General features: G+C 42.6%; 1 protein-coding gene across 1 annotated transcript in view; it reads right to left on the reverse strand.

Moving 5' to 3' along the window:
• The window catches only part of VOPP1 (VOPP1 WW domain binding protein), a 99,700-nt gene that overhangs the window by 25,599 nt on the left and 47,513 nt on the right, over positions 1 to 26,588 (reverse strand). The window contains exon 2 of the mRNA XM_074986030.1: positions 6,463 to 6,521. Within this exon, the coding sequence (XP_074842131.1) occupies positions 6,463 to 6,521 (59 nt within the window). The remainder of the gene's footprint in view (positions 1 to 6,462; positions 6,522 to 26,588) is intronic.

Below are 26,588 nucleotides of genomic sequence, written 5' to 3' on the forward strand. Positions count from 1 at the left end.
CACCTGCTGACATTTTATACAGCTGTAATTGTCACTGGAAAGCTAAATGTAACATCAGGAAAACACAACTTAATTAAAAGCAGTAAACATTAACAGGATGCAGAGCATATTAAGTAATTCCCACAATGCAACAGGCTGGATGTGTTGATTGTGATTTGCTCAGTCTGTTGTATGTACTGTATCTATGAGAACGGATCTGTTTTCTGAAGTGCTACAGTAACAACAAAAGATTAGAGGGAGATTGAAAATAATTGATTTGATATTGTTTTTGGTATTACTCTTCAGGCACTTGGTAGCATGAAACAAATATCACTCTTGATTGACTCCACCTGCAGAATATCTAATTACAGGCTTACATTCCAGAGCTCAGCAAACATGGAAAGCCGCAATCATAATGTAATACCAACTAAATTACTCTCCTGTATAAGCAGTAATTAGAAATCCTTGCAGTCAAAAATGGAGAAAAATGTGTGTGAAAATGTGAAACTGATTATGCACTTATATATGCACAAAAATAAATGCAACTGGTATTATATTTACTCGAAAACAAAGAAAAAAGTCATGCCAATTCATTCATGCCAAACAGGTGCAGGGATCACCACAAGCAGATCTGACTGTTGGACCAGGGCCTGTCTTTGTAGTGCTTTTTTGTAACACTTGTAGGATTAATATAATGCTCCATGTGCTATCTTCAGGGTTTTACCGTGCAATTCTGGGGGAAACCCAGCAAGCCACTGGTGTACAATTGGATCCCAGTGCAAAACAGAAGCAGTAAATAGGATAGACTTGATGTTTCACTGCTCCCTGCTTCTTTCCTCTCTTTCCACACAACCATTCACCTAACCATGGGCCTGTAATGAAAGTCAGATCTGGGATCATTACAGTCACTCTGCTGCAGGCAAGTAAAAAGCACTTCTGCCTACCTTCCACCCCTGTTTCATTTGCCTGCAACAAGAGAAAAAATAATAGTACATATAAAAGCAGCATTTGACACGGGACATTTAATATGTGCATGAGACTTTTGTGATCTAACATAGTAACTGGCCTATTATAAAAACGTCGTGTGCCAGATCTCACTTTCTGTTCAGATAAGAGAAATGTTCATCTCAGCTCTGGTTAGGCTGCAAGTATGTCTGGTTTAAAGTTGGGTTAAGACTTGCCTTAACCCAGACATACGTTCCTTGCAGGGGTTCCCCCTAATCTCCCTGTCTTGTGAATTCCTATGACACAGCTACAATCTAGTTTTTAAACAGTCAGGATACTTAAGCATATCTCCAAAGGGCAGAATTGGAATCCAAAGGTCAATGCATTTTCAATTAACAGTGAGCCACGTAAGAACCTTACTCAAGTGGGTGGAAAATAATAGATTGGCCTTCCTGGCATATGGCTCAGGAAGATAAGCAGCAGTGAGGCTAATAGTCTGAATGGACGGCTAAATGCTGAATGATTCACGTTATGATCAGTAGCAGGCCAGCCATCTTCTTCCTGGTGTACAAAGAAGGCCTGAACATTGATTTTTTTTTTTTAAAAGTGTTGACTGGAGTTTTTAGAAGAAAAAAAAAAAGATATTGCTTTGGGGTTTCTTTAACTGGGATTCTTTTTTTTAATGGGGCTTTATTTTAGTTTCCAGCCTAATTCACATTAGAAACATACTCTCTCCTCTTCCCCAATTTGCTGAACAGCTTGTTAGAGGTCTCAGACGTTAGGCTCTGACTCTTCTCATCTCTGAATTGAAATCTTAAACACATTTCTCTCAAATGTTTCTCAGGCATCTGAGTCGAGATCTTCCCTACTCTTCCCTCCCTACCACACACATAGTCTGAATTAAAATCACTTCCTCTCTCAATTAATCTGATTTTCATCCCAACATGTCATCATTCTGCCAGATCTCCAGCCACCAACAGGTGTGAAATAATAACACAGTAGTCAAAAGATGAATTTCTCATGTGAAAAATCAACAGATAATCAAATAATTTTAACAAATGGAGTCTCTCTCTAAAGCAACACAATAGGGAAACAAACCCAAATTTTCTCTTTTTCATGGTATTGTTAACTTGCTCCTTTGCATCTTTTGTTATGGCAAATAATGTCTGCATAAGGGCCAGCTGTTCTGTCTCAATCTGCTGGAAGTTTCCCTCAAGCCAATTTCTTGTTTTCTGTTTCAACAGGCATAATCAAAACATAATCCAGATTTCCCTAAAGTAGCTGGAACTGCTGTATTGTTAGTTGTTCTTTACCATTAACTTGGATGTAACAAAACAAAGGGCCTTCTCAACAAGAAAAGAATCCCCTTTCATGATCCCAGCTGGTAATGGCAAATGCCACCTGTACAGAATGGTAATCAGAGTATCTTTCCTTCCTGTGGTGCAACCTACAAATTTAACTGCACACAATGGGGCTATATTACAAGGCTTTTATCTATCTTGCCACACCACTACTGACTCTCTTGTAAGAGCTCTTCTTGCTCCATTTTTCCAATAGCAATGTCCTTCAGAGGTGTAGTACAACTAGGAGGCGGCAGATTTCACCTTTCAGTCCCCACTTGCAATCCCGCACAACTCATGAATAACTGCACATAGTTTCTGTCTCACAAGAGTTTGCAGACTCATCTGAAATAAAAAGGTGACTTCACTCCAGTTCCTAAGGCTACAGCTACACTACTCCACTTCCAGCGGTGTATCAGGTCACTGAAATGCACACAATGAAATTCACTGTGTACCAGAGAATGCAGATCAAGTTCTCTTCTTAGCAGCTGCTGTGCTGGGGCAAGAAAGTAAAATGATGCCCAGATGTAGCCACTCCCCATCTCCAAAAGTCCACTGACCAAAACGTCCAGCATGTTCCCTGCAAGAAGGGCGCTTGTGCCGCCGCTCAGGAGAAATTCAAACTCTGCCCAGCTGATTAGCAGAGCACCCACAGCTACGTTTGTGTTTCCGAGGTGGTGCACATGCCTTGGTGTACATGCAAATTGTGCTGCACATGGATGGAAAAAATTTAGAGGGAACATTGCTCTGAGGGGGCCGTAGGACTTATATGGTGCCTCCCCTCCGCTGGTCAAGTGGCCTTGGGGGAAAAATTGCATCAAGGACGCAGCCAATAGGAACAGTTGCAGAAGCAGTGACCCTCAGAGCTTGGTGTCTTCACATAACGCTCTCCAGTTTTGCCAAGATGCTCTCTGCCCTGTGCAGACTGTCTCTTAGCCCCAACGTTCAGATTCTTCACCTCAACTCCACTGCACACCTGCCTTGTTCCCATCACCCACTTCCCGTCAACCTTCCCTCTCCTTTCACTTTTGCTCTTAGTTAATCCCACCCTTCAAATCGTACCCACTGTGCCGCCCCTCCCCCCACTTCACCCTGTCAAAAACGTGGTGGAATTAGGATGACATTTGCCACTATCATATTTGCTCATTCTGCTTCTGTTTTTGATCCCTTGGCCTTACACTTTATCCATCTAGATGATAAATTCTTCAGACCAGAGACTGTCTATACTCTCTGTGTTTGTACACTGCTTAGCACAACAGGGGCTACATTCTTGGCTGGTCCTAGGGCACTGGCATGATCAAAAAGACCCAACATCATTGGATTAAATAGTACTGTGTCCACCAGCCCCTCACCACAGAGACAGGTGAAGAATCCCAAAGACTGAGTAGGTCTGTTACCAATTTAAAAAATACAAATGGAACACGCTCTCCATAATTGCAAGAATAATGCATGAGCTGTCTCCCGTTCAGTGTTGGGAGTGGTGGAGAGTCTGAAATTGCAGTTAGCATCACTGATGGATTAGAAAATAAGCATGCTAGCTCTCCACAGAATAACTGCTCTTAGCACACAATGCTGGTGCTATGCTGGTCACCTCAAGAAAAATGATTATGAAGGATCCTTGTCTGGGAGAGATCTGTCAGTTTCATCATTGCAAATAGCCTCTTTGGTCTGCATGTGTAACCAACGCTTTTAACAGTTCGCCCTGTATTTACCTGTAGCATGAACAGCCTGAGCCAATACCAAAAAGGAGAGCAGATAGAACTTCACATTAACAAGGAAAACAGCAGCTTTCTCTAATTTTGTGTGAGCAGAAACATAAGTGGAACTCTGATATGATAGTGAATAATGTGTTCCTGAATATGAAGGTAATTCAAATTTTTGCAACATCTCAGATTATTCCCCAGATATCAATACAAAAATACATGTAGGTAGAACTAAACACCTGTTCTAAGAATGGAGAGAAAACTAACTTATTTAAAACAACTGATCTGTTCTTGCAAACATCTTATGAGTAATTCTGAACATTCTAAAGACAGATCCCAGCAAAACATATCACATACCAGTTAATCAGCCATGATGTAAAATACTAACATGTATGTAAAATAGTGTCATTTCAAAGTGCTTTGCTTCATGCCTCCCTTCCTGGCTGCTTCTGTCTGTAGTATTTTTCTTCCATCTCAGGCAGATGAAGTGGGGGTGGAGAATTGAAGGAAGGCTTGTTCTTATGCAGCATAATGACTGTATGTATCCCCAGTCCCTCATAAGAAACATGGGTGACTTTGCTAGGCAGAAGTTACACCTATCACTTCTACAGCTCCATCTAGGCCACATTCACTATGACAATATGCAAGTACATGACAAAGTTACAAAATACAAATGATAGAATCCAGGAGATCATCTCTTTCCTTCTCCCCAAGTCGCGAGGAATGTTCCATCCCACCACTCATACTTCCCACCCACTTGGTGCTAAATCAAACAAGTTAATTTTGCAGATATAGGCTGCAATGCAAGAAAGCGCTTAAGCATGTGCTTAAATCCCATTGACTTTCAGTGGTACTTAACAATAAGCATGTGTTTAAACTCCCTTTCTGAACAGGGTTGCCCCAATTTGCCGCAGCACATCCGTCCTCTTCTCCATTGCTACTAGCAGCTGTGTTCATCTGCCCAAAGGCACAGACTGACGGGACAAAAACAGGCAATCCAACAACTTTTGGGGTGGAAGAAAGCTGAACAAAGCTGAAGCTGCATATGAACTGAGCTCTGAGGCCACACTGGCAGAAAAGGTGTTTGCTGATAGTGGTTCCATTCACACTTTAGACTTATGAAAAGGAAAGTTCTGAAGATACAGCAATTCTGTGCGTAGGATCCATGCTGAGACTCGGGAGATTTAGATTCTGTTCCCAACTGTACCATTGAACTGTGGTGTGTTCCTCACAGATAAAATGGCGATAATCACAAGGACCCCGTATATAAAGTGCTTTGAGATCACTGGATGAAAAGTGCTAGATAAGAGCGAGGTATCATTACCATCATCATCAAGGGTTCAGATCGTCTTTTACTATGCATCACTGGAGTGCTTAACAAAATGGGCACTCAGATGGCTTTGTACACATTACTCTCATACAAACAACAATCATTTGGGTACTTACATCCTTTCCCTCCAGCTTATGATGTAGACCTTGTCCACGATGCAAGTACCCATACATCTTTCTAATAGGCTATGTCTACGCGAGGAAAAGTAAATCAACTGCAGATACACAATTCTAGCTGTGGCAATTGAATAGCTAGAATCGACGTATCTGCAATCAACTTACCTGTCCATCCTCACTGAAGAAGGTCACATGAGAGTTTGTCCCATAGACCTCCCATACTCCTAGTGTCTCACAAGGAGTACAGGAGTCAATGTCAACCCAATAGGTCAATTTTTCATGTTCCTACCAGACGTGCAAAATCGAACCTCTGAATATCAACTCAGAGAGGATCAATCTTCCGGAGTAATGTAGACATAGCCAGAGTTTCACCTGATACATGGACAGCACAGAACCTAGACAAAATACATGAATTATTCAGTCCTAAAAACAAATCCTTCCTGCAACTGACTGGTTGGTAAAGCCATCTGCACATGCACTTTCCAACCTATAAAGCACTGAACTTCTTGGGACTAGTTTGTGGCTGAACTTGATGTAAACTTGGATGTCATCCACTAACAAGGCAGCTACACAAGGTATAACAAATAAACTCAGCTCCCTTGGCTAAACAGTAATACCACAGAGACAACATTTATTTTCAAAGCCTGCTTGGTAAGCTGCCCGGTTACCTGCTCCTTGTTCAAAACAAACAGATAGGGTTGTTGCCTCACAAGGCACCTTTCCTTTTAACATTCTGTCAGACCTCTTTATAAATTCCTTTTTTCTTCCCTCAGTTTAAAGGTGGTCTAGAAAATGAGGAAAATGTGTTTGTGCCTGCACTTTTGTGTGTGTGCTTCTCTATGTCATATAAATGTGAAAGTTTATATTTATTTTAATTATTCTCCCCCCCCCCCACACACACACCATTGTTTTTTTACTGAAGAACTTTCCTTTATGCTCTGGGAGGCTCTAGGATTAGTGGAGAACCAGTGAAATGATGCCATCACAATGGTCAAGAGAGGGAAATGTGAGTAACTGAACACATACAGAAGAAAATGATAACTACTTACATATAATATGTAGGATACAACCCTTCAAAGTACCAGCAGTGCTTTTTGCCCTCTGTACACTGGAAAAAAAAATCAAAAACATCATCATCTTGGTGTTAATAGTTATGTAGGGCAATAACAACATTATGATAACACTACTGCAAACAGAGGCATCAAATAAACATACAGTGAACTCTTTCATATCCAGAAGCCCCAGGACTGGGAGGATGCCAGATATTCAGATATTCTGGATAATAAAGACATATACCTAGCAATGCAAAACACTGAAGAAAAAAGATTGGAGATTAAAAAATAAACAAAAATGTATGCAGAGTACTTTATTTACCAACAATAGTATTGTACAATGTATACTTATCCTTTATTTGCTGTATTTATGGGTATTTACTTTCACTATACTGTACTTATGGAAAACGTAATTAAAGTGTATTTATGGTTAAAATGCCAGTTATTTGAGAGTTCCGGACAATAGAATGCCGGATATGAAAGAGTTTACTGTATATTCAGCCTACAAAAAAAAAAGTCTATGAGCCTATAGATTTCACAATCTTAATAAATATTGCGACAGGTACCCTCTCTAATCTGGCACTTGTGGGCCTTGACTGGTGCCAGAAGAGAGAATCTGCCAGACTACAGGAGCACATTACCAACACCTTTCACTGAGTGCTGGGCTCTCAGAAGACATGTAGGGGTAAATTACAGATAAACAACAGCACAGAACACTGAGGGCCAGGAATGGTGGCCGTAAATAAATTTTATGGGACCATGGAAAATTTGGCCACACCCATGGTTAAGTGGTAGTACAGCTAACTAAAATCATGCCAGTCTACAGATGTTGCCAGAAGAGAGGGCTCTGAATTAAAGAGGTTCAGCCTGAATTGTGAAATTTGACATCCAACTTTAATATGCACTTCTAGGCCCTAAATTCTGCAGGGACAAGCCTCTGGAGACCTCCATGGAGGTCAGTGGAGCTCCACACAGACACAGGGGTCTGTCTGTGTGAGGTTCTCTGGGCAGAATTAGAGCTTTGCAAAACCTCAAAGATAAAAGAAAGTTAAGAGGCAGTTAGTAACACAGGGCATTTATGACACAGTTTTGAAGCATCTTGAATTGAAATTGGCTAACCCTTTTATATGAACCTACATTTAATTAGTCTATAGTTTACAGCAGAGAAGTGATACTCTTTACGTAATCTCTATGCAGATGGACTACAGCCAGGAAAAGGAGTAAAGGCAACGCACAGTACTGGGATATTTTCTTATTTCTCTGCAACAAAAATAAAATCTGTAACTGTTTGAAGGCTTATGGCAAAGTATCTGGGAAATGAGATGTCTTTCTGCAATCTAGCAGCATTATTCTCTTTCATGTGCCTTTAGTATATCCCTCCTAGAGGAAGGGGACAGGATTTTTTACCTGTGTGAGAGGCAATGCCCATCATTGTGGACATTATCAGAAAACAAAACAACGGTAACAACAAAATACTAACCAATGTTTGGAAAGGAAACCAAACAGTAGAAGGTAGCATATATAAGGCAGAAAATATTTCTATATACTTTTACTGGCATCCATAATGTCAGAGAATGTATTGCAGATACATTTGCAGAAGCTTCATTGCAAGCCATGTTATCTGATGTTACGCAAATGATTCATTCTTTGCTGTCTTTCCTACACCAAGAGGATTTCACCTAGATAACATTTTCCTGGGGCTTGTCAAAGTTTGCTCAAACTTCTCTCTCTGCAAAAAGCCTCTCACAGCCTAATTCTGAGGGCATACATCCTGTCCCTATGGCCTAGCTCACCCTCTATTTTAACTTTTATTTCATTTTTAAAGAGCACTCCATCTAAGAAATCAGCCTCTTTGAATTCCAGGAACACTCACTACTTCTGGGCAAGATGGAGAGAAAGTACTTTTAGATTCCTGACTCTTGCCATTCATGAAAGAGAAGGGCCGTGAGTGCTTTATTAAGCACCTCATGAGCAAATTTAGAGAGTTGTTACTGCCTAAGAAGACCATTTACTACAGATTAACTGTTAAGACTAGAAGAAAAGAACCCTGTCGCTTATGAACACTGATGAGGTAGGGCTCCCAACAGCTCCTTATTAGCGGACACACTCTTTAGGACCTCAGCTTGCAACTAAAAAATTGAGCCTCTCTTCCTCCTGAAGCTGACATTCTTTCGCCTCCCCGCAAGCTGAAGCTAAGCGTGAAAACGACATGCAGCTGGACTCCACACCTGCAGCAAGAGCAAAGGAGAATGGAAGATCCACTTGAGCACCTCCCCCGTAACACTTTGTGTAGAGTGAGTCAGTTGAGTTTGGGGGGTACTCAAAAAATCCTCTAACTAACCTTTCTCAGGTTAAACTTCATGGGCCATCAGCTTACCCATGGGCTAGGGAAATGGCCATCCATTTCTTATTGACTCTTCAATCTATCCCCTCCTAATTTTCCACCTCTTCCTCCTTACCATCCCGCCCCGATCCCAACCTCCTGGCATTCTTCCTGACCTCCTTTCTTCATCGTCAGCTTCATCCTCCTATGGTACACAAAGAATCATAACTTCATCTTATGAGACTTTGCACAAGGGCTATAAAAGGGAGCTGGGAAATAAACAACGAATATCCAAGAAACAAAAAACACCCTCCCCTCTGCATCCAGTTTGTCATGCAGACAAACATGCATGAACCACAAAGATCTGCGAGGCTGTCTTCGCAGCGCCAACCACCTTGCTCATAGCTGGAAACCCCCAGCCCAACCAGACATTGACAGCCCAGTGCTACAAAGACCCTTAAATGGGGTTATTTAACAAATCAATTCACCACTCTTCAAAGCAAATCAAAAATAATTTTAAATCATTCCCCACATAAATCAGCCAGTGATTACATAATTTAAATACACTAAATTTCACATTTAATTGTCCAAATTACAAAGCCAAAACAAATTATTTTTCATCCAAATTCTTCTTCCTGCCTGTTGGCTGATGGACTTTCCCACTGCCAGAGAGTCAGGAGCACGCAACTGGTTCCAGGCAAAGGAGCAGTTCTGGGACAACAGGAAACAAACTGAGCACAGGCCCACTGGCAATATTTCCCCAACTTCCCTTGCACCTACTGCTCCCACCTTCTCTCTCTGCTAAGACTGACCCAGGCAGACAGGCAGGACTCAGCAGCAGAGCAGGTCTGATGGCATTAGCCTCAAGGCTCTCACACAGCTTTGTCTGCATGCCCAGCCTTGAAAAAAAACTGTGAAACGGAGCTTCTTGTATCATTGCCAGAACTTCCCCTGCAGGCCCCCAAACCCTGTGCCTCATGATCCATTTTTTGAGCACTAGCTACCCTGCATACCTAGCATGAGTTACTGCAGCCCAGCCTGAATCTCACACACCTGGCTCAGCAGAAGGAAATCAGCAGGATTTGAATTCCAATTTCTTCTTTTCTGGCCACCTGAGGTTGCTCTGCCAACCAGCACCTCCTCTCCTCACTGGCCATACTGGATGAGGACCAGGGATGAGAAGGTAGAAGGAGAAGATGGCAAGGCAGCAATAAATACTAAAGGGGCCTCAGTATGGCATCCAATGCCCATGCCTCTTCCTCCTGCAGCCAGCTGCTCCAGGCTCCACAAGCACAAAACCCCAGCCTCAACCCTACTGCCCTTCACCCATCAGCCAACTAGCAGTTCGCCACACCCCTGCTGCTTAGAAGGTCTCAGCACCCAGCACCTTATACCCATGGGAACCCTCTTCCCTGTTAAATCATTATCACCACCAGAAGCCCCAACACCCACGTGTCTTCAGTGCTAACAATTCCAACAGCCACCCACCCAGCTATTTCCAGGTTTCCACTCACGCCTGCCCCTTAAATTGTGGCCTGGATTAGCCTTGAACGACCACACCAGTCAGAGCTGTCAAATTCTGCTCAGCTGCACACCTGCCCCATCTCTGCCGTGGCTCAGGGTAAGGTATGTTAACCATAAATGTAACCTTATGATTACAGGTTGAACCTCTCTAGACTGGCAACCTTAGGACCTGACTGGTGCCAAATGAGAGAATTTGCCAGATCACAGGAGGTCAATATTGTTTAGCACATTACCAACACTTCCACTGTTTACTGGGCTCTTAGAAGACATTTGGGGTAAATCACAGCTAAGAAACAGCACAGAACACTGACAGACAGGACTGGTGGCTGTAAACAAACTTTATGGGATGACAGGAAATTTGGCCATACCCACGATAAGTGGACATCCAGCTAACTAAAATCATGCCAGATTATAGATGTTGCCAGATGAGAAAGTAGTGGACCAGAGAGGTTCAACCTGCATATGCAAATATGGAATTTAGAGTAAACACTTTCACATCTGGCATTCTATTATCTAGAACTCTCAAACAACCAGCATTTTAACCATAAGTAAAGTTTAGATTCATTTTCCGTAAGTGAAAGTAAATACAAATAAATACAGCAAATACAGTTTACAGTGTACAGTACCACTGTTAGTAAATAAAGTATTCCGCGTTCATTTTTGTTTATTTCTTAGTATCTAATCTTGTATTTCCTTTAGGGTTATGGATTGCTAGGTATTCCTCTCTAGTATCCAGAATATCTGAATACCCATCTATCTCCCGGTCCCGAGGGCTGACGGATATGAAAGAGTTTACTGTATTTCATACAAATAGACAAATGGACAGACTGGTTCAGATCAAAAGTCCATCTAGCCCTGTATCCTGTCATTCAACAGTGGCCAATACCAGGTGTTTCAGAGGGAATGAACAGAGCAGGTAATCGTCTCTTGATCCATCTCCCATTGCCCAGTCCCAGCTTCTAGCAAAGCAAAGATACCATCCCACCCATCATAAGCATTTCACAAATAAATCAGAAGCTGGCTGGCACAACACTATATAGCCATGGGGTTCGAGAGCGTTGGACAAGTAGGTTATTCCCTGCTGGGGGGCCTGATACATGCCTGACATTTAAAGGGAAGGAAACTACTTGACAATTACTGGTTTTTAACTGTTCAGTGTCTCCCTGCTGCATGTCATGACTACAGCTAGGCTGCACTAACAATAGAGGCAAAGGGGAAGAAACTATGGGGGAGAGGGAATAAGCTGGAGGTGGTTCATCAGGGTTAGCTGCAGGCAGGCCCTTGGCACTTTATTTACCTGTGCGTCTGCAGGTCTGGCCATTCGCAGCTCCTATTGGCCACAGATCACTGTTCCCAGCCAATGGGAGCTGCGGGAAGCATCACAGACTAAAACATCCCTTCCTACAGCTCCCATTGGCCATGAATGGTGATCTGTGGCCAACAGGAGCTACGAACGGGCAGGACCCTGGTGAACCACCTCCCATTAACAGTGATCTGCAGCCATTGGGAGCTGCAATCACCTATACCTGTGGATGTGCAGGTCGATAAAGCACTGGTAGCCTGTGGGCTGCTTTTTGCACACCTGTGTTGTACAGGGTGCTCACACAGGCTCTTCCGAGCAGGAGTGGTCTCTTTTTATTGCGTCTGTGTGGCACCTTGTATCCGGGAGTGCTGGCCACTGAATAGGGCTCTGAGGCACTGTGGTACCTCAAATAAACAGACCAATAATAAATCAGACTTCAACAAGTGCTAGATAACAGCACCAATCCCTTCCGATGAATTCAAGAGATGCCAAAAATCAGGACTGGTGCTCCATTGTGCTTGTCGGAAAGAACTTGTGTTTTGTTCAGATCCTGAAGGAGCTACTTGCTCACTCACCAATGGCAAGATAGACAATGGCCCGTGATTTAAAACCAAGCTCCCTTACGATCCTGCTGGTGTTTTAACTTTTACAATGGAAGACTCCTCTCCGTTTTGGCTGTAAAATAGTTCATCCTATGCCCTTTATCCATTTGGCCACACTATTATGAAATATAAGTATAGAAGTGTGTTTGTTTATTTTCTTAATGAATGATGCAGGTCTAATTGGTTCATGTAGGTCAGTTACAGAGAATTAATAGCCTGTATATAGGCCAGGTTGCATGAACCATTTCTCAACACTGTGGTATTTAGAAAAAGTGAAAAATCAAGATGAGCCTTCACACACCTACTTCTCTGACATACTGCAACTGACTGGTTTCTTTAATGGAGTGCAATGACAAGTGCTGCAAGCTACGCTTTCCTAAAAATCTTTAAATTCATTCAGATTTCCTTTAGGAAAGGAAATGTGCTCTCTGCTGCAAGACCAAAGCCGTTTTCTTCAAATGACTGTGTGATTAAGGACAATGGAAAAAAACTTGCTAACACACTACCTCTTTTTAATGGCACTATAAAATAAGGGCTCTGGGTGTGTTTGGGGGAGTAGAGAACAGGCATTCTGCTTGTTAAATGTCTGAAGCTATTCTGCAGATCATTAATTACAGCATGTAAGATTTACAGAAATACTACAGCAGAAATACCTCCTCCACACCATACATCATTATCTTCAGATTCACCAATGAGAATTCAAAGATACCAGGTCAGTCTGAACAATGCTCTGTTGAGCACAAAGGAAAATACAGCATGTTTATCAGCAAGTATTTTAACACAGAAGTAAAGATGCAATTAGTTTTTGAAGGAAACACTGAAAAAAGAAATCATTTGTGGGAGGAAGCAAGGGATTCTTTATCTTGAAAATACATTCGTTTGTGAATTCTAGTCCGATCAAGATATTCCTCTAATGCAATCTGGTAAAGCTCTCTTGATTATTAACCTACATTGGACAGATCATTTGACCTACATGGATTTTAATCAACGGAGGATCTGGCCCCTTCTTTTTAGCCAGACAAAGTGCAGGCAATAGCAAAACAATTTTTCCCTATACATATAATCATAAGGTCTTAGGGGGTGAATACAGAGCAGAAGTGGGAATTTAGCCATTGGACCCAACATATTAACCATTACAGAAATAGTGCCTAGCATTTTGGAGCAATCAGTGCCCACACCTCCTGTTCAGATGGGTATACATTCCATTGCAGTAGAACATGGGCTGTTCCAGCGCCCATTCTCATGGCCACCTCAGGCTCCAGTGAAGATTAAATGGGAAGTGAGCAATAAATACTTATCAGAAGCCCAGGACAGAAGTGTCTCACAAAGGTTTTGAATAACTGACGGCTTAGGGAAGGAATTCTCAATCCAACATATGTCCAGGACAAGGAAACACCCTCAGATTCATGACTGGCTATTGCTGTGTGTGAGCGTTTGTTGGGAGTGGAGGGGGTCTGGAAGGCACAGCAGAGAAGGCATGCTGATCTTCCACATGCTGTGTCCCAACCAGGTGGCTCCATACTTTGTTCAAGGATCAACTCCTCCCACCCCTCTTATATACGGCCCATAAGTTCACAGAAGTCACTTGCATGGATTTTCTGCAGTTTTGTCCATTAGGGTAGCACAAACGCATAATTTTTTCTGCACTGAGAACTTGTCCTCTAGAATCTGCTCCAAGCGCTGAAAACCAACCACTACAGGCTAAAGAACCAATCGTGTTTGACACCAGTGTCTGGGAATCACTGTATTACACAATTTGACTTTCAAATCAGATCAGAAGCAGAGCTCCCTTCACTCAGACCCCTGAGCAAAAGATGAAAGCATTCTGAAGCACAAGCTATTTCTTAGAAATTTGGCATTTTGCATGCAAAAGGCATGTAGACTAGCACATGTGCCTCATGTTATTCACTATTCCACAGACCCAGAGAGGAGCTGAATCCCACCTGTCAGGTTAAAGGGTTTCCCAACATCAGAGGTGCACTGTTCAGTGTCCATATTGGAATGCAACAGGCCTGCTGTCAGAAATATGGTTTCATTTAGATTTTGTTTGAATTGGCCAACTTCTTCCTGACTTCCTAGCTAACAGCTCTGACAAATGAGGGCAAAGGTGACAAAAATTGAAGGTCTCCAGCCTCTGAACTCACCAAACAAGCAGGGGCTCATGTCCCTTAATACAATGGTAATGACACACTAAAATACTCCCAGGGGGTTGTTATAGTCCTTATTTAACAAGTGGATGAAGATAGTAAAAAACCTTGCATAGCAGCTCTATGCCAGATCAGAGACTCTCCGATTTTCTCAACAGCCTCTTCCTTTCATCCTAACAGGAATAAGAGGTCTAGGAAGAGACTCTGTCCCTTAGATCAGGGGTGAGCAAACTGGGGGTGGGTCCCCTCAGAGGGGCATGAAATTTCATAAGTGGGGGCGCAGCACAATGGACCGCTATGAGTCAGGCTCATCCATTATCATAAATGTTGAAGTACGTTACCATTTTTATGACTGTGTATTCACAGTTATATATCAATTAATGAAGGTTTTACAGTCTAGATACTTATTTTCTTACATGTGCTGAAAGAGGGTTTTTTCATATGCACATGACTGAAATTTCCATCAGTTTGGATTACATTAGAAAGGTCGGGAGGGCCCTGCAAATCACAGGGACAAAAAGTGGGGCCTGACATAAAAAAGTTTGCTTACCCCTGCCTTAGATATAGCTGACTCCAGCAAGCCCTAATGTTAGATAATGGCATGACGCAAGTCTTCTTACACTTTATACTGGAGGCCCATTCTCTCTGGATCTTCTCTTGGATGATGGGGATATTACTCACATGAAATTCCCATCAGAAGCAGACGCCCTACCTCAACTTGATTAAGCCGTGTTTGGTAACAGTACAGTTTTACCACAAGCAGCCTGTACGTATTAATTCTTTTGGTGCTCAGAGTATTGACATTAATCATTCTATCTGTATTTGAATTTAATGTGAATTAGCATTAGATAGATACAAATATAATGTAATGCTTTCTGATGTCATCAGCCTCTCATATATATGAATACAACTGCCTTTAAGTGCAATTTCATTTTAAGAGGATCCATCATTTATTTCTTTGACATTATCCACTATTTGTGAATGGATTTCAATCCCAGAGCAATATAAATTTTAAATTTACTAGAATCTCTTCCTCACTCTTCCAGAAACTGATATCCACACTTTCCAAAATGCATGAATTGTCTCACACAGGGATCATTAAACCTAATAGACACTGATAGCAAGACTACTGGAGATACTCAAAATTGCTTTACTTATTGCTGCTTTGGTTTACCTGAAACATGTCTGCCACAGGGAAGACCATCCACAACTAGTGGACAGAAGGCTGAAGAGGGATCAGTGACAGCTGCTACTATTTGTCTGATGAAAGAACATGCCATTGTGCCATGCTGTTGCCTTCATATCTGACACAAGCAGCAATGTGATCGTAATCGTTTTTCAGTTTTAACCAAATTAAATGCAGTGCCTTGCATTCACCACAGAAACAAGGAGACATTCCAAAAAGCAGCATGCTGTGCTCTCAGGACCCCGGACAGTAGCAAAAGACTTCTGCCAATAGGTTGGCATGATGAATGGGCCAGCAGAGAGATGTATTAAGGATTCTGTGTGTGAAACAGCGAATGGAAAAGGCTATTTATTTGTTATCTATTCTTGAATTTTAATCAATAGTCCTACAGATGACTGGATTTGTATTTATAGAAACCCAGCACCTCAGAGACAATAACAGACAGTTGCCTGTTCTGTAACTGGTGTTCTTCGAGATGTGTTCCTCATGTCCATTCCAGGTTGGGTGTGCATGTGCACACCCAGTTGCTGGAAGCATTTTGCCCTAGCCAGTAGCCATAGGATCGCTGCAGTGCCCCCTGGAGGGGTGCTGATACGGTGACCAAGATATGCACCGCCCGGCCCTGCCCCCACCCCCAGTTCCTTCTTGCCGGCTACTCTGACAGTGAGGAAGACTGGGAGGGTTTTGAAATAAGCATGTGCGACACATCTCAAAGGACACCAGTTACAGAACACATAATTGTCTTTTCTTCTTTGAGTAATTGCTCACGTGCATTCCAAGTTGGGTGAATACAAGCCAATGCCTAGGAGGTGGGGTCGGAGCCCCGACCGGACTGCAGGACAGCCCTGCTCACTGCAGCATCTTCCCATGAGTGCTGCATCAAAGCATAGTACGCTGCAAACATACAAATTGAGGACCAGATGGCTGCCCTGAATAGGCACCTGCACCAAATACACCCCAGATGATGCCTGCACTCTTGTGGAGTGTGCCCTAGCTAGAGGGAGAGGAACCCCCGTGATCTTGTAACACTCCTTGATGCACATCACTATCCAGGAGGAAATCCACTGGCAGGAGACCAGAAGGCCCTTCATCCTATCAGCAACTGCCACAAAGAGTTGCTGCCTTCTTCTAGAGGGCCTACTGCTAGCCATACAGAAGGCCAGCACCCTTCTAACATCCAAGGTATATAAACATTGCTCCCTCCGGGAGGCATAGGGCTTTGGGTAAAATACCAGGAGGGAACTGTCTTGGTTAACATGAAACGCAGAGACCACCTTAGGTCAAAACGCAAGGTGAGGTCTCAGCATAACCTTATCCTTGTGAAACACTGTGTACAAGGGCTCCGCTGAAAGTGCCCTTGACTCAGGTACCCTACTGGCTGAGGTGATTGCCACCAGAAACTCTGTTTTGTAACTCAGGAACAGCAGGGAGCAGGGAGCCAGGGGCCCCATGAGCTTGGCTAACACCAAATTCAGACCCCATGGGGCAGTGGTGCCCAAACCTGGGGCTTGATTCTTTCTAAATCTTTCAGAAACCTTTTGACTACAGGGTCTGAGAACACAGAAGATGTTCCCTGACCCAGGTGAAAGGCTGAGACAGCAGCTAAGAGCACCCTAACTGAGGAGAGGGACAAGCCCTCCTGCACCAGACCCCACAGGTAATCTAAAATCAACAGGATGGGGGCTTGCGAGGGAGATAGCCCTCTGTGAGACACCCACACCGAAAACCTTTTCCACTCAGCCAAATAAGTCACCCTTGTGGAGGGTTTTCTATTTAACAATACTTTCTTTCTGGGATCCAAACAAGCCACCACCAGGTCCATCAGCCACAGAGCATCCACCCTGGGAAGTGCAGCGACTGGAGATTGGGATGTTGCAGTCTACCCTCTTGCTGAGTCAGCAGGTCTGGCCAGATCAGCATCATCATCAATTTGCGGATCAACAGGTGCAGGAGTACCAGTGCTGATGGGCCCGTGCCGGTGTCACCAAGATGATCAAATGTCCCTTCTGAGCAAATCTTGAGGAGGACCCTGTGAACTAGCAGGATCAGAGGGAACGTATACCTCAGCCTGCCCGAGCAGGGGACACAGAAGGTGTCTGCCCAGGACCCTGGGCTCTGATTGTGGTAGGAGCAAAACGTCCTGCATTTTGCACTGAGGTAGGAGGCAAACAAGTCCACGTGGGGATACCCCCACCTCCAGAAAATAGAATGAACAACTTCCGTGCAGAGAGACCACTCGTGATCTGTAAAGGACCTACTAAGTTGGTCCGCCAGTGAATTGGGCGCACCTGGCAGGTAAAGGGCCTGCAGCATGATGTTGTGCTGTATGCAGAAGTCCCAGAGCATCAAGGCTTCATGACACAGGGGAGAGGAGCGTGCACCCCTTGTTTGTTGATATAGTACATTGCTGTCATGTTGTCTGTACTGACTGACACACAATGTCCTGTCAGATTAGCCTTAAAAGTCACACATGCTAGTCTCATGGTCCTCTGCTCCCTCACATTATGTGGAGCTGAAGGTCCGACACAGTTCAGAGCCCAGGTTCGTAGCTGACCCAGGTGTGCTCCCCAACCCTGATCTGAAGCATCCATTACTAGGGAAAGTGAGGGCTGCTGACGGGCAAAGGAGACTCCTGTGAGGACGACCCCCACGTCCAACTGCCAGTGCAGGGTCAACGAAGTCCATGTTGGCACTGTAACCACCAAGTCTAAACTGTCTCTTACAAAGCGATATACCGATCACAGCCATAGCTGTAGGACCGTGCATCCTTAACCAGGCATACTGTACCACAAAGGTGCAGGCTGCCATGGGACCCAGCAAACGCAGGCAGCACCTGGCCGTCATGGTGGGAACTGTCAGGATGTCTTGGATGATGGTCCTCATGGACCTGAACCTCTCGTCCAGCAAGAATGCCCTGGCACACCTGGTGTCCAGTCGTGCCCTACAAACTCTGTTGATTGAGACGGAACCAACACCAACTTTGCCTTGTTGATCACGAGACTGAGGCTTACAAAGGTTTGAGGGATCCACTGTACATGCTGAATCACCTGCTCCCTGGAACGACCCTTGACTAGCCAGTCATCCAGGTATGGGACCAGCTGCACCCCTTGCTTGCATAGGTGTGCTGCTACTACTTCCATGCATTTGGTGAAGACCCTTGGGACTGAAGACAGACCAAAAGGCAGGACTGTGACCTGATAATGGTTTCCAGCTGCCATAAATCTGAGAAACCTCCTGTGAAGAGGGTAGATTGAAACACGGAAATATGCATCCTGTAAGTCAAGAGCCACGAACCAATCCCTCCACTCCAGCATCAGGAGTATGACATCCAGGGATATCATACAAAATTTTATCTTTTTCACAAACTCATTGAGACCTCTTCGGTCCAGGATGGGTCTCAAGTCCCCACTTGGTTTTGGAATTAGGAGACAACTGGGAATAAAGCCCTGTTCCCTGAACCTGGGAGGAACTTCTTCTATGGCCCCAAAACCCAGGAGAAATTGCAATTCCTGCTGTAACAAGATCTCACAAGAGGGGCTCCTGAACAGAGACAGGGAAGGTGGGTGAGAAGAGAACTGAACGGTATATCCCCTCTCTACAGTACACCAGACCCACTGGTCTGTGGTGATGCTGAACCATGTATGTTAAAGGGGGATAGATGGAACAATAAAAGTGGGGATGCTGGAGTGGGTGAGATCAATTCAATGTTCCTGACCGTGCCATCAAAACTTAACCTTGGGTCCCTGTGGGCCCTTCTGGTGGCCCTGAGGTTGTTGGCTTGAACGGCACCTGCCCGTCCTGTTCCGCCTTCCACTGTCATCCCTTTGTGGTTGTGGAAACTGTCTTTGCTGAGGACGGGGGTTAAAATGCCTGCATAGGTTGGCAGGTGTATGCAGGCCAAGAAGCAGAGGGTGGCCCTAGAGTCTTTCAGAATATGCAGTCTTTTATCTGTCTTATCTGAAAAGAAGGTAGGGCCATCAAAGGGGAGGTCCTGGATCATCTGCTGGATCTCATGAGGCAGGCCGGAAACCTGCAACCAAGCCACCCTGCCTATTGCCACTCTGGAGGCACTCTCTCATGGCAGGGTCCGCAGCATCCAATGGGCCACCCTTGCAATCCATTTGTTCTCCTCCACCACAGTTGTGAAGTCCTGCTTGGCTTCGGGTGGCACCATCTCAGAGAACTTAGACAGGGTACTGACTGTATTATAAGCAGATCTGCTAACCAGAGCCTGCTGGTTAGCAGCTCTTAATTGCAACCGTCCCATTGAACAGACCTTCCTCCCATATAGGTCCAAGTGTTTAGCTTCTCTATTTTCCAGGGAGGGACACTGGAACCCTCGGCGCTCCCTATGGTTAGCAGCGTCCACTACCAGGGAGTCAGGTGGGGGCGCGTGAACAAATGTTCATGGTCCTGGAATGGGACAAAGTACCACCTCTCATTCCTACAGGCTGCAAAAATGGGTCGGCCAAACCATTTTAGCCATAGTGGCAATTGTTTGATTATGGGCAGAGCCATCCTGGTGAGGCCTTCCATCTTTCAAAACAATTAATCAAAGTGCAAGAAAGGTTGAGCACAAAACTATATGGATTCAGGGCCTCATTTCCTACACTCACTCATTCACAGAGGAAGAAAACAAGCCAGTGACAATGGCAAGTGTGCCAGGCATTGGCTAATTAAACTATGACAGACCATCAATGCTAAAGGAGGGAGGGTTTCTTTGATAATCCCATGAATGGAGGAAGTTTGTTCTGGACCCTCCAGGGCCTTTGTTCTGTTCATGTTATGTGCTCGCTTTTTTTTTTGTGCTCAGGACAGAGAAAATTGACATGACCGTGTGTTGTTACATAATCCCATCTTCTCTGTCCTCTTCCTATCAACATTATTTGCCATTCTTGGCATTTCATCTGATGAGGTACTCTTCTCCCCATGTCCTTCTTCATGAATAATCACAGAAAGTAAAAGTATTTCTTTTACCCAATGAAACATTTCCTATTGTTTCTGCAATATTTATTCCAAAATTTCAAATTATGGGTTTAAACCCCCTTGGCTTCAAAATCTTGCAGTACAAAATAAAGACTGTACCATCAACCACACACTTTCAGCACACGGAACAGATCATGTAAACTATTTTAAAGCCAATTATTATTGGAAGAACAGACAACCTAATGTTATTCACTAAGAGGTGTGTGAGGCAGGCCCATTTCTGAACTTGCCAGGAGTTTATTTTTGAATCCCGTTATGCAAGCTTATGGCTGCCTGTTCACTGTAATTCAGACTATGTGGGCCCCATGTGTATTAAGCAAGTGAACACAGAAGGGGAGTCAAATAGATTGATTGGAAGCCATTTTGAGTTGTGAAAGTCAGTTAATGGAGAGTTTAGATATTTTAGCACTTGAATTTGGTATTTATTTTACCTTCCCATGCAAGGTGGAACTTTTTTTTTTTTTTTTTTTTTTTTTAAAGTGGTCAGATTCTCCCAGCCTTACACTGAATTGTAAATCCCAGCTCCATTTCGACTCTTGTCTGTCCCCTGAAGGCAGAATGGCATTAATTGTCATTAGTATTGGGCCTTCCATGTTCCCAAATGCCCCCCAGCTTCTAAAGGAACACTAAAGCCCAATGATGCACAAAGCATATCCAGTCTGCTACACAGATGTATACTGTAGGAAGGCTGGGTGACTACTTCAGAACGAAATGTTAGCTCCCCTTTGTGTCTCTTTCTCAGTCCTAGGATTGACAAAAATCAATTATTTAAATAAAATCAATTTATTTAAATCAGATTTTTTAAACAACATAAACTAAATACAGGCTTTAGCAGCTATTTAAAATTAAATCTGAATTTGACAACCTATGTTAAGGACTAAATTTATTATAAATTAGTTAAAGATTTTAAACTAAACGTAAAATGAATATAAAGCTACACATATTTACTGGTGGAATGGCTAAGCTTATGGAACCAGAGCTGGTAAAAGGGCTAAACCGCTTTGGATAGCAGGTGCAGAAAGGTTATTTGTACATTACAGTTATTCAACTAGTTTACTTAAATAACTAATTTGTTCAAAATTCAGAAATCCACTGAAAATGGACAAAGCAGGACAGCATGTCTCTCTCTTCTAATCTACAAATAAAAATGAAATGAGAAAATGAGATCAGTAAGTTCTAAAATCCTGAAGTTCTAAAATCTTGAAACAATCTGCTCATTTCACTAAACGACCAATATTTCATAAAATTAGTTAGTTTTAAGTGCAAAACTCATTTGATAAATTTTATTTTCTTATTTATCCAGCATATTTATACATAGAAATTAAGGCCAGATGGGGCTATTGGATCATGCAGATTTTTAATTTAATTTATGTGTACATATATAAAATAAAAGTAATTTAAGGCAGTTTAATTAAAAATGCTGGGGGGTTTGTGCATTTTTAACTGATTTTAAATGTCTGTCCAAATTGAACGTGATACAAATTGCAAGTAATAATTAAACAAGGTATATACCATTCGCCATTTTTCTGACATAATGTAAAATGAAGATTCTGAATATATGTAAATGAAGATAAATAACTGATTAAATAAACATGCATTGCTATAGCATATCTTCCTGGTTAGCAAAAAGAAGCACCAAATTTAGTGTAAAAGCTAAATTTAGCAGTAAATTCATATGTTGTAATGGGCACAACCCAGAGTCAACTTTTTTAAAAAGAAAATAACTAAAAATTAAAAATGCAAAACACTATTAAAATAGATAATTTAAATAAAAGTTTCCTGCCTGCTGATTTAAATCATTAATAATGCCAGTAATTTAAATTGCTCTGATTTAAATTAATTTACCTTCCCAGTCTACTGTATTCATTAAGCAATTAAAAAGAAGTGAGCAGTTTGATTTGATGTGATTTGTTTTTTATTAACGTCAGTTCAAGTTCTCAGGTGCAGTGACTTCTTGCATACATATGTACATACATACTTCACAGATGCAGAAGGGACTTGAGAAGAGAGGTCATCAAGTCCAGTCCCCTGCCCTCCTGACAGGACCAAACACCCTACCTGGCAGGATTTTTTTTTTTTATTTATTTGTCCCACACCCCTAAATGGCCTCTTCAAGGATTGAACTCACAACTTTGGGTTTATAAGGCCAATGCTCAAACCACTTCTTATTATTAAATCTTATGGCATTTGGGCATTAAACTGTCATGGGACCATCTATGTCTAACATAAGTTGAAAAAATAATAATATAGAGCCTGAGCTATTTGTTCAAAACGAGAACCAGCTCGCCCCATATTTGGGTAAATTATCACCATAGCAAAAATACTAGAAGCACAATTCCTTAGAGTATTTCCATACAATGAAGGTGGGGACAGGGATATTCAAGGAAGACAGGCAACTCAATAGCAAAAACCAGTTCTGGCAGGTAGTAATGCCTAATAATAGGTGAGACATTCTCTACAACAAGGAAGTGGGGTCTAATGGAAGATCACAACTTTAATTGTATTTATCTGAACAGTTTGAGTGCAGCCATGCTTTTAACGTCTCAAATGTCTGGGGATATAAATACCAACATCATGTAATCCACAAACAAACACCCACTAACCAGCATCACCAAATCCATCTCTCACCATTTTTTAAAACAAAAAGCAGTCAAGTAGCACTTTAAAGACTAGCAAAATAGTTTATTAGGTGAGCTTTCGTGGGACAGACCCATTTCTTCAGACCATAGCCAGACCAGAACAGCACTTTTTTTAAAAGTAACAGAGAGATAGCCGTGCTAGTCTATCAAAACAAAAAAGCAGTCCGGGAGCACTTTAAAGACCAATAAAATAATTTATTAGGTGATGAGCTTTTGTGCGACAGATCCACTTCTTCAGATCAGAGCCATACCACAACAGACTCAGTATTTAAGGCTTGGAGAACCAAAAATAGTAATCAAGAATTAGTCAATCTTGATTACTATTTTTGGTTCTCCGTGCCTTAAATATTGAGTCTGTTGTGGTATGGCTCTGATCTGAAGAAGTGGGTCTGTCCCACGAAAGTTCATCACCTAATAAATTATTTTGTTGGTCTTTAAAGTGCTACTGGACTGCTTTCACATTTTTTAAAAGTCTTTCAAATTGGTGTTCAGCTTAAAGCCCTCACAAATAGAGTCACAGTGATTAGTCAGGAATCTCAACACTCTTTTTCATGGGTTTTCAAGACTTTTGGAAACCATCTCATAACCTGAAAAGTAAACAGCTACCACAGGTTCCAAAGACCCATATAAAAATGCTGGAGTCATAGTGTCTGAGAACAGATCCATCTAATTTAAAGTGCCAGTCATGGTGTAGCACATATGTCATTGTTATGGAAGTCATGCCTTTATGTAAGCTGCTTTTTGAGCCTGAAAACTCACCTGGCAGCAATGAAACATGATGTTTTAAATGGAGTTAACCATTTACACATCTCCCATGCTGTTCAGGTTTTGTAGGGTCCCAAATCCAAATCCAAACTTCCTACCCCAACAATAAATGGATCTTATGGGTATACTGTAAACTAAGGGTTAGGAGTTTGCAGCAGACCTATGAATTACAAAGTGTGTTTACCAAGGAATGCAACTTAGGGCACAGATTTCCAAGCTATTATCTTTAAACCACAAGTTATCTACAGAGTCCTTGCTTGCAACCTGTGGAGATATGGCTGGCCACATGGTGTTAGATTTCTTTTTTCCATTTTTGACCAACTGAAAACAAGGGCTTGGGAGACGAAATGCTGAGGGAAAACAGATGGGGTGGTATGATTTAACTTTTTTTCAGAAAGAGAAAAGACATTGCAATAAGCACAGCTAAGCACTGAAATCTGTAAGATTATCTTTCCATGGAGATCAATTACGGCAGTTCCCAGAGGGATGTTAGACAACTATGACTGAAAGGGGAGATGTGCAGAAGACATTCTCCATTAGGATGTGGCCCACTCTGAAGAAAGACTGGAAGCCCTTCCTTGGAGTATTGCTAAGGACAGATAAAAGCATGAATTAAAGCGAGCAATGTTTAATTTATAAACCTTATGACTGCTAGATAATTATTCATTTGGACGGAAAGTACTGAAGATTCCATCAGGATATCGTAACCATTAGCAGATGGAAAGGAGCAGTGATAGCTTAGAAAAAACACAAGGAACAAAAAAAAAACCTGATACGCTTGCCCAGCTCTGATTAGAATGACAGCTGAGTAGAACTTACAGACCCTGGATAGAATTCAACCCTGGAGCAGTCTGGGAGCAACTCTGTAGGAGTCATGTGGGTAATCTCTTTCAGCTATGGACTGGAAATAGATCAGAGGGTGATGGAGACATAAAATTTCCAGATTTAATTAATAATTGCTTCTTGACACAGCTAATCCAGAAATCCTCAAGGGGACAGGCAATTCTTGATTTAGTCTTCAGTGTGCACTAGAGGTCCAACCTAATAGGTGAATACAGTTGAACTGTTTGATAAATAACAACCACCAAGCTGCTCCTAGGCAGATGCATGGTCCTGAACAACACTCTCTTCTACCCCAGGGCCTGGGGGCCTTCCTGCCCCTGCTCCACCCCTTCCCCAAAGCCACCAACCCCTTCTCTCCCAAGCAACACCAGGAGCCAGCCAGGCCCCAAGATCCCACATTCCCCTGAAATCCCATTGAAGAAAATAGAAAGGAGCAGAGGTGACCAATACCAGGATTCTGAGGAGGCACTGGCCAAGTGCCCCTGCTTCGTCCCCCACAACTCCACCCATGCCCCATCTCTTCCCCTCCCAGGCCCTTCCCCCTCCAGCCCCTGCTCTGACCTTGCCCCACCCATGTCCCTCCCTTCTTGCCCATTCCCTCCCCGCCACTGCCCACCTCTTCCCAGAGAAACTAAACAGACAAAGATTGCTGCTTTTGTTACAATCACATCAGCAGCAGGAGGACTGCCAAACAATCAGTGGTGCCATTGGATGACTAAAATGCTAAAGGATCACTCAAGGAAGACAAAACTTGCAGAGAAGCTAAATGAATTCTCTGCATAAATCTTTACTGTGGAGGATGCAAGGAAGAGTTCCACACTGGAACCATCCTTTTCAGGTGACGTATCTGAGGAACCAGACAGATGTGTCAGCAGAGTGGGTTTGGAACAAACTGATGAATTAAACTATATTAAGTCACCAAAACCAGATGGTATTCACACAAGGGCTCTGAAGGAATTCTATATGGAACTGAAGAACTGTGGTAGGTAACTTCTCACCTAAATCTGCATCTGCAGACGACTGGCAAATGGCTAATGTAACACCAATTTTTAAAAAAAATGATCCAGAGGCAATCTGATAATTACATGAGAATAAACCCAACTTCAGTACTAAGCAAGCACGTGGAATTATAGTAAACAAAAAAAAAACAAAAAACAAACACATACCAGAATTCGCAGACTATAGATGTTCAGGAGGAGTCCAATGTGACTTTTATATAGGGAAATCATGCCTCACCAATTTATTAATTCGTTAAGGAGGGGCCAGCAAACATGTGCACAAGACTGATATATTATATTTGCTTTTCAAAACGCCTTTGACAATTTCCATCAGAAAAAGCTCTTGAGCAAAGTGAGCAAGCATAGGATAAAGGGGAGGTCTTGTCATGGACAAGTAACTGATTAAAAGATATAAAACAAAGGGTAGGAATAAATGGTCAATTTTCACACTGGAGAGATGTAAATAGCAGGGTCACCAGAGGAAAGGAGCAGTGTGCTAGCAGAGTATATGCACAAAACAAAATTCCTCAAGACAGTTAAGTCCAAAGCTGACTGCAAAGAGGTCTCGCAAAACTGGGTGATAAAATGGCTAATGAAATTCAATGTTGATAGATGCAAAGTAATGCACACTGAACAGCATAATCCCAGCTATATGTACCAAAGTATGAGGTCTCAATCAGCTCCAACAATTTTTGCCTTCATTGTGGCTAGTTCACGAAAATATCTGCTCCATGTGCAGTGACAGTCAAAAAAGCTAATAGAATATTAGTAATCATTAGGAAAGGGACAGGTAAAAATACACAAAAT

The sequence above is a fragment of the Carettochelys insculpta genome, chromosome 2 (assembly GCF_033958435.1).
Source record: "Carettochelys insculpta isolate YL-2023 chromosome 2, ASM3395843v1, whole genome shotgun sequence".
Classification (NCBI taxonomy): Eukaryota; Metazoa; Chordata; order Testudines; family Carettochelyidae; genus Carettochelys; species Carettochelys insculpta.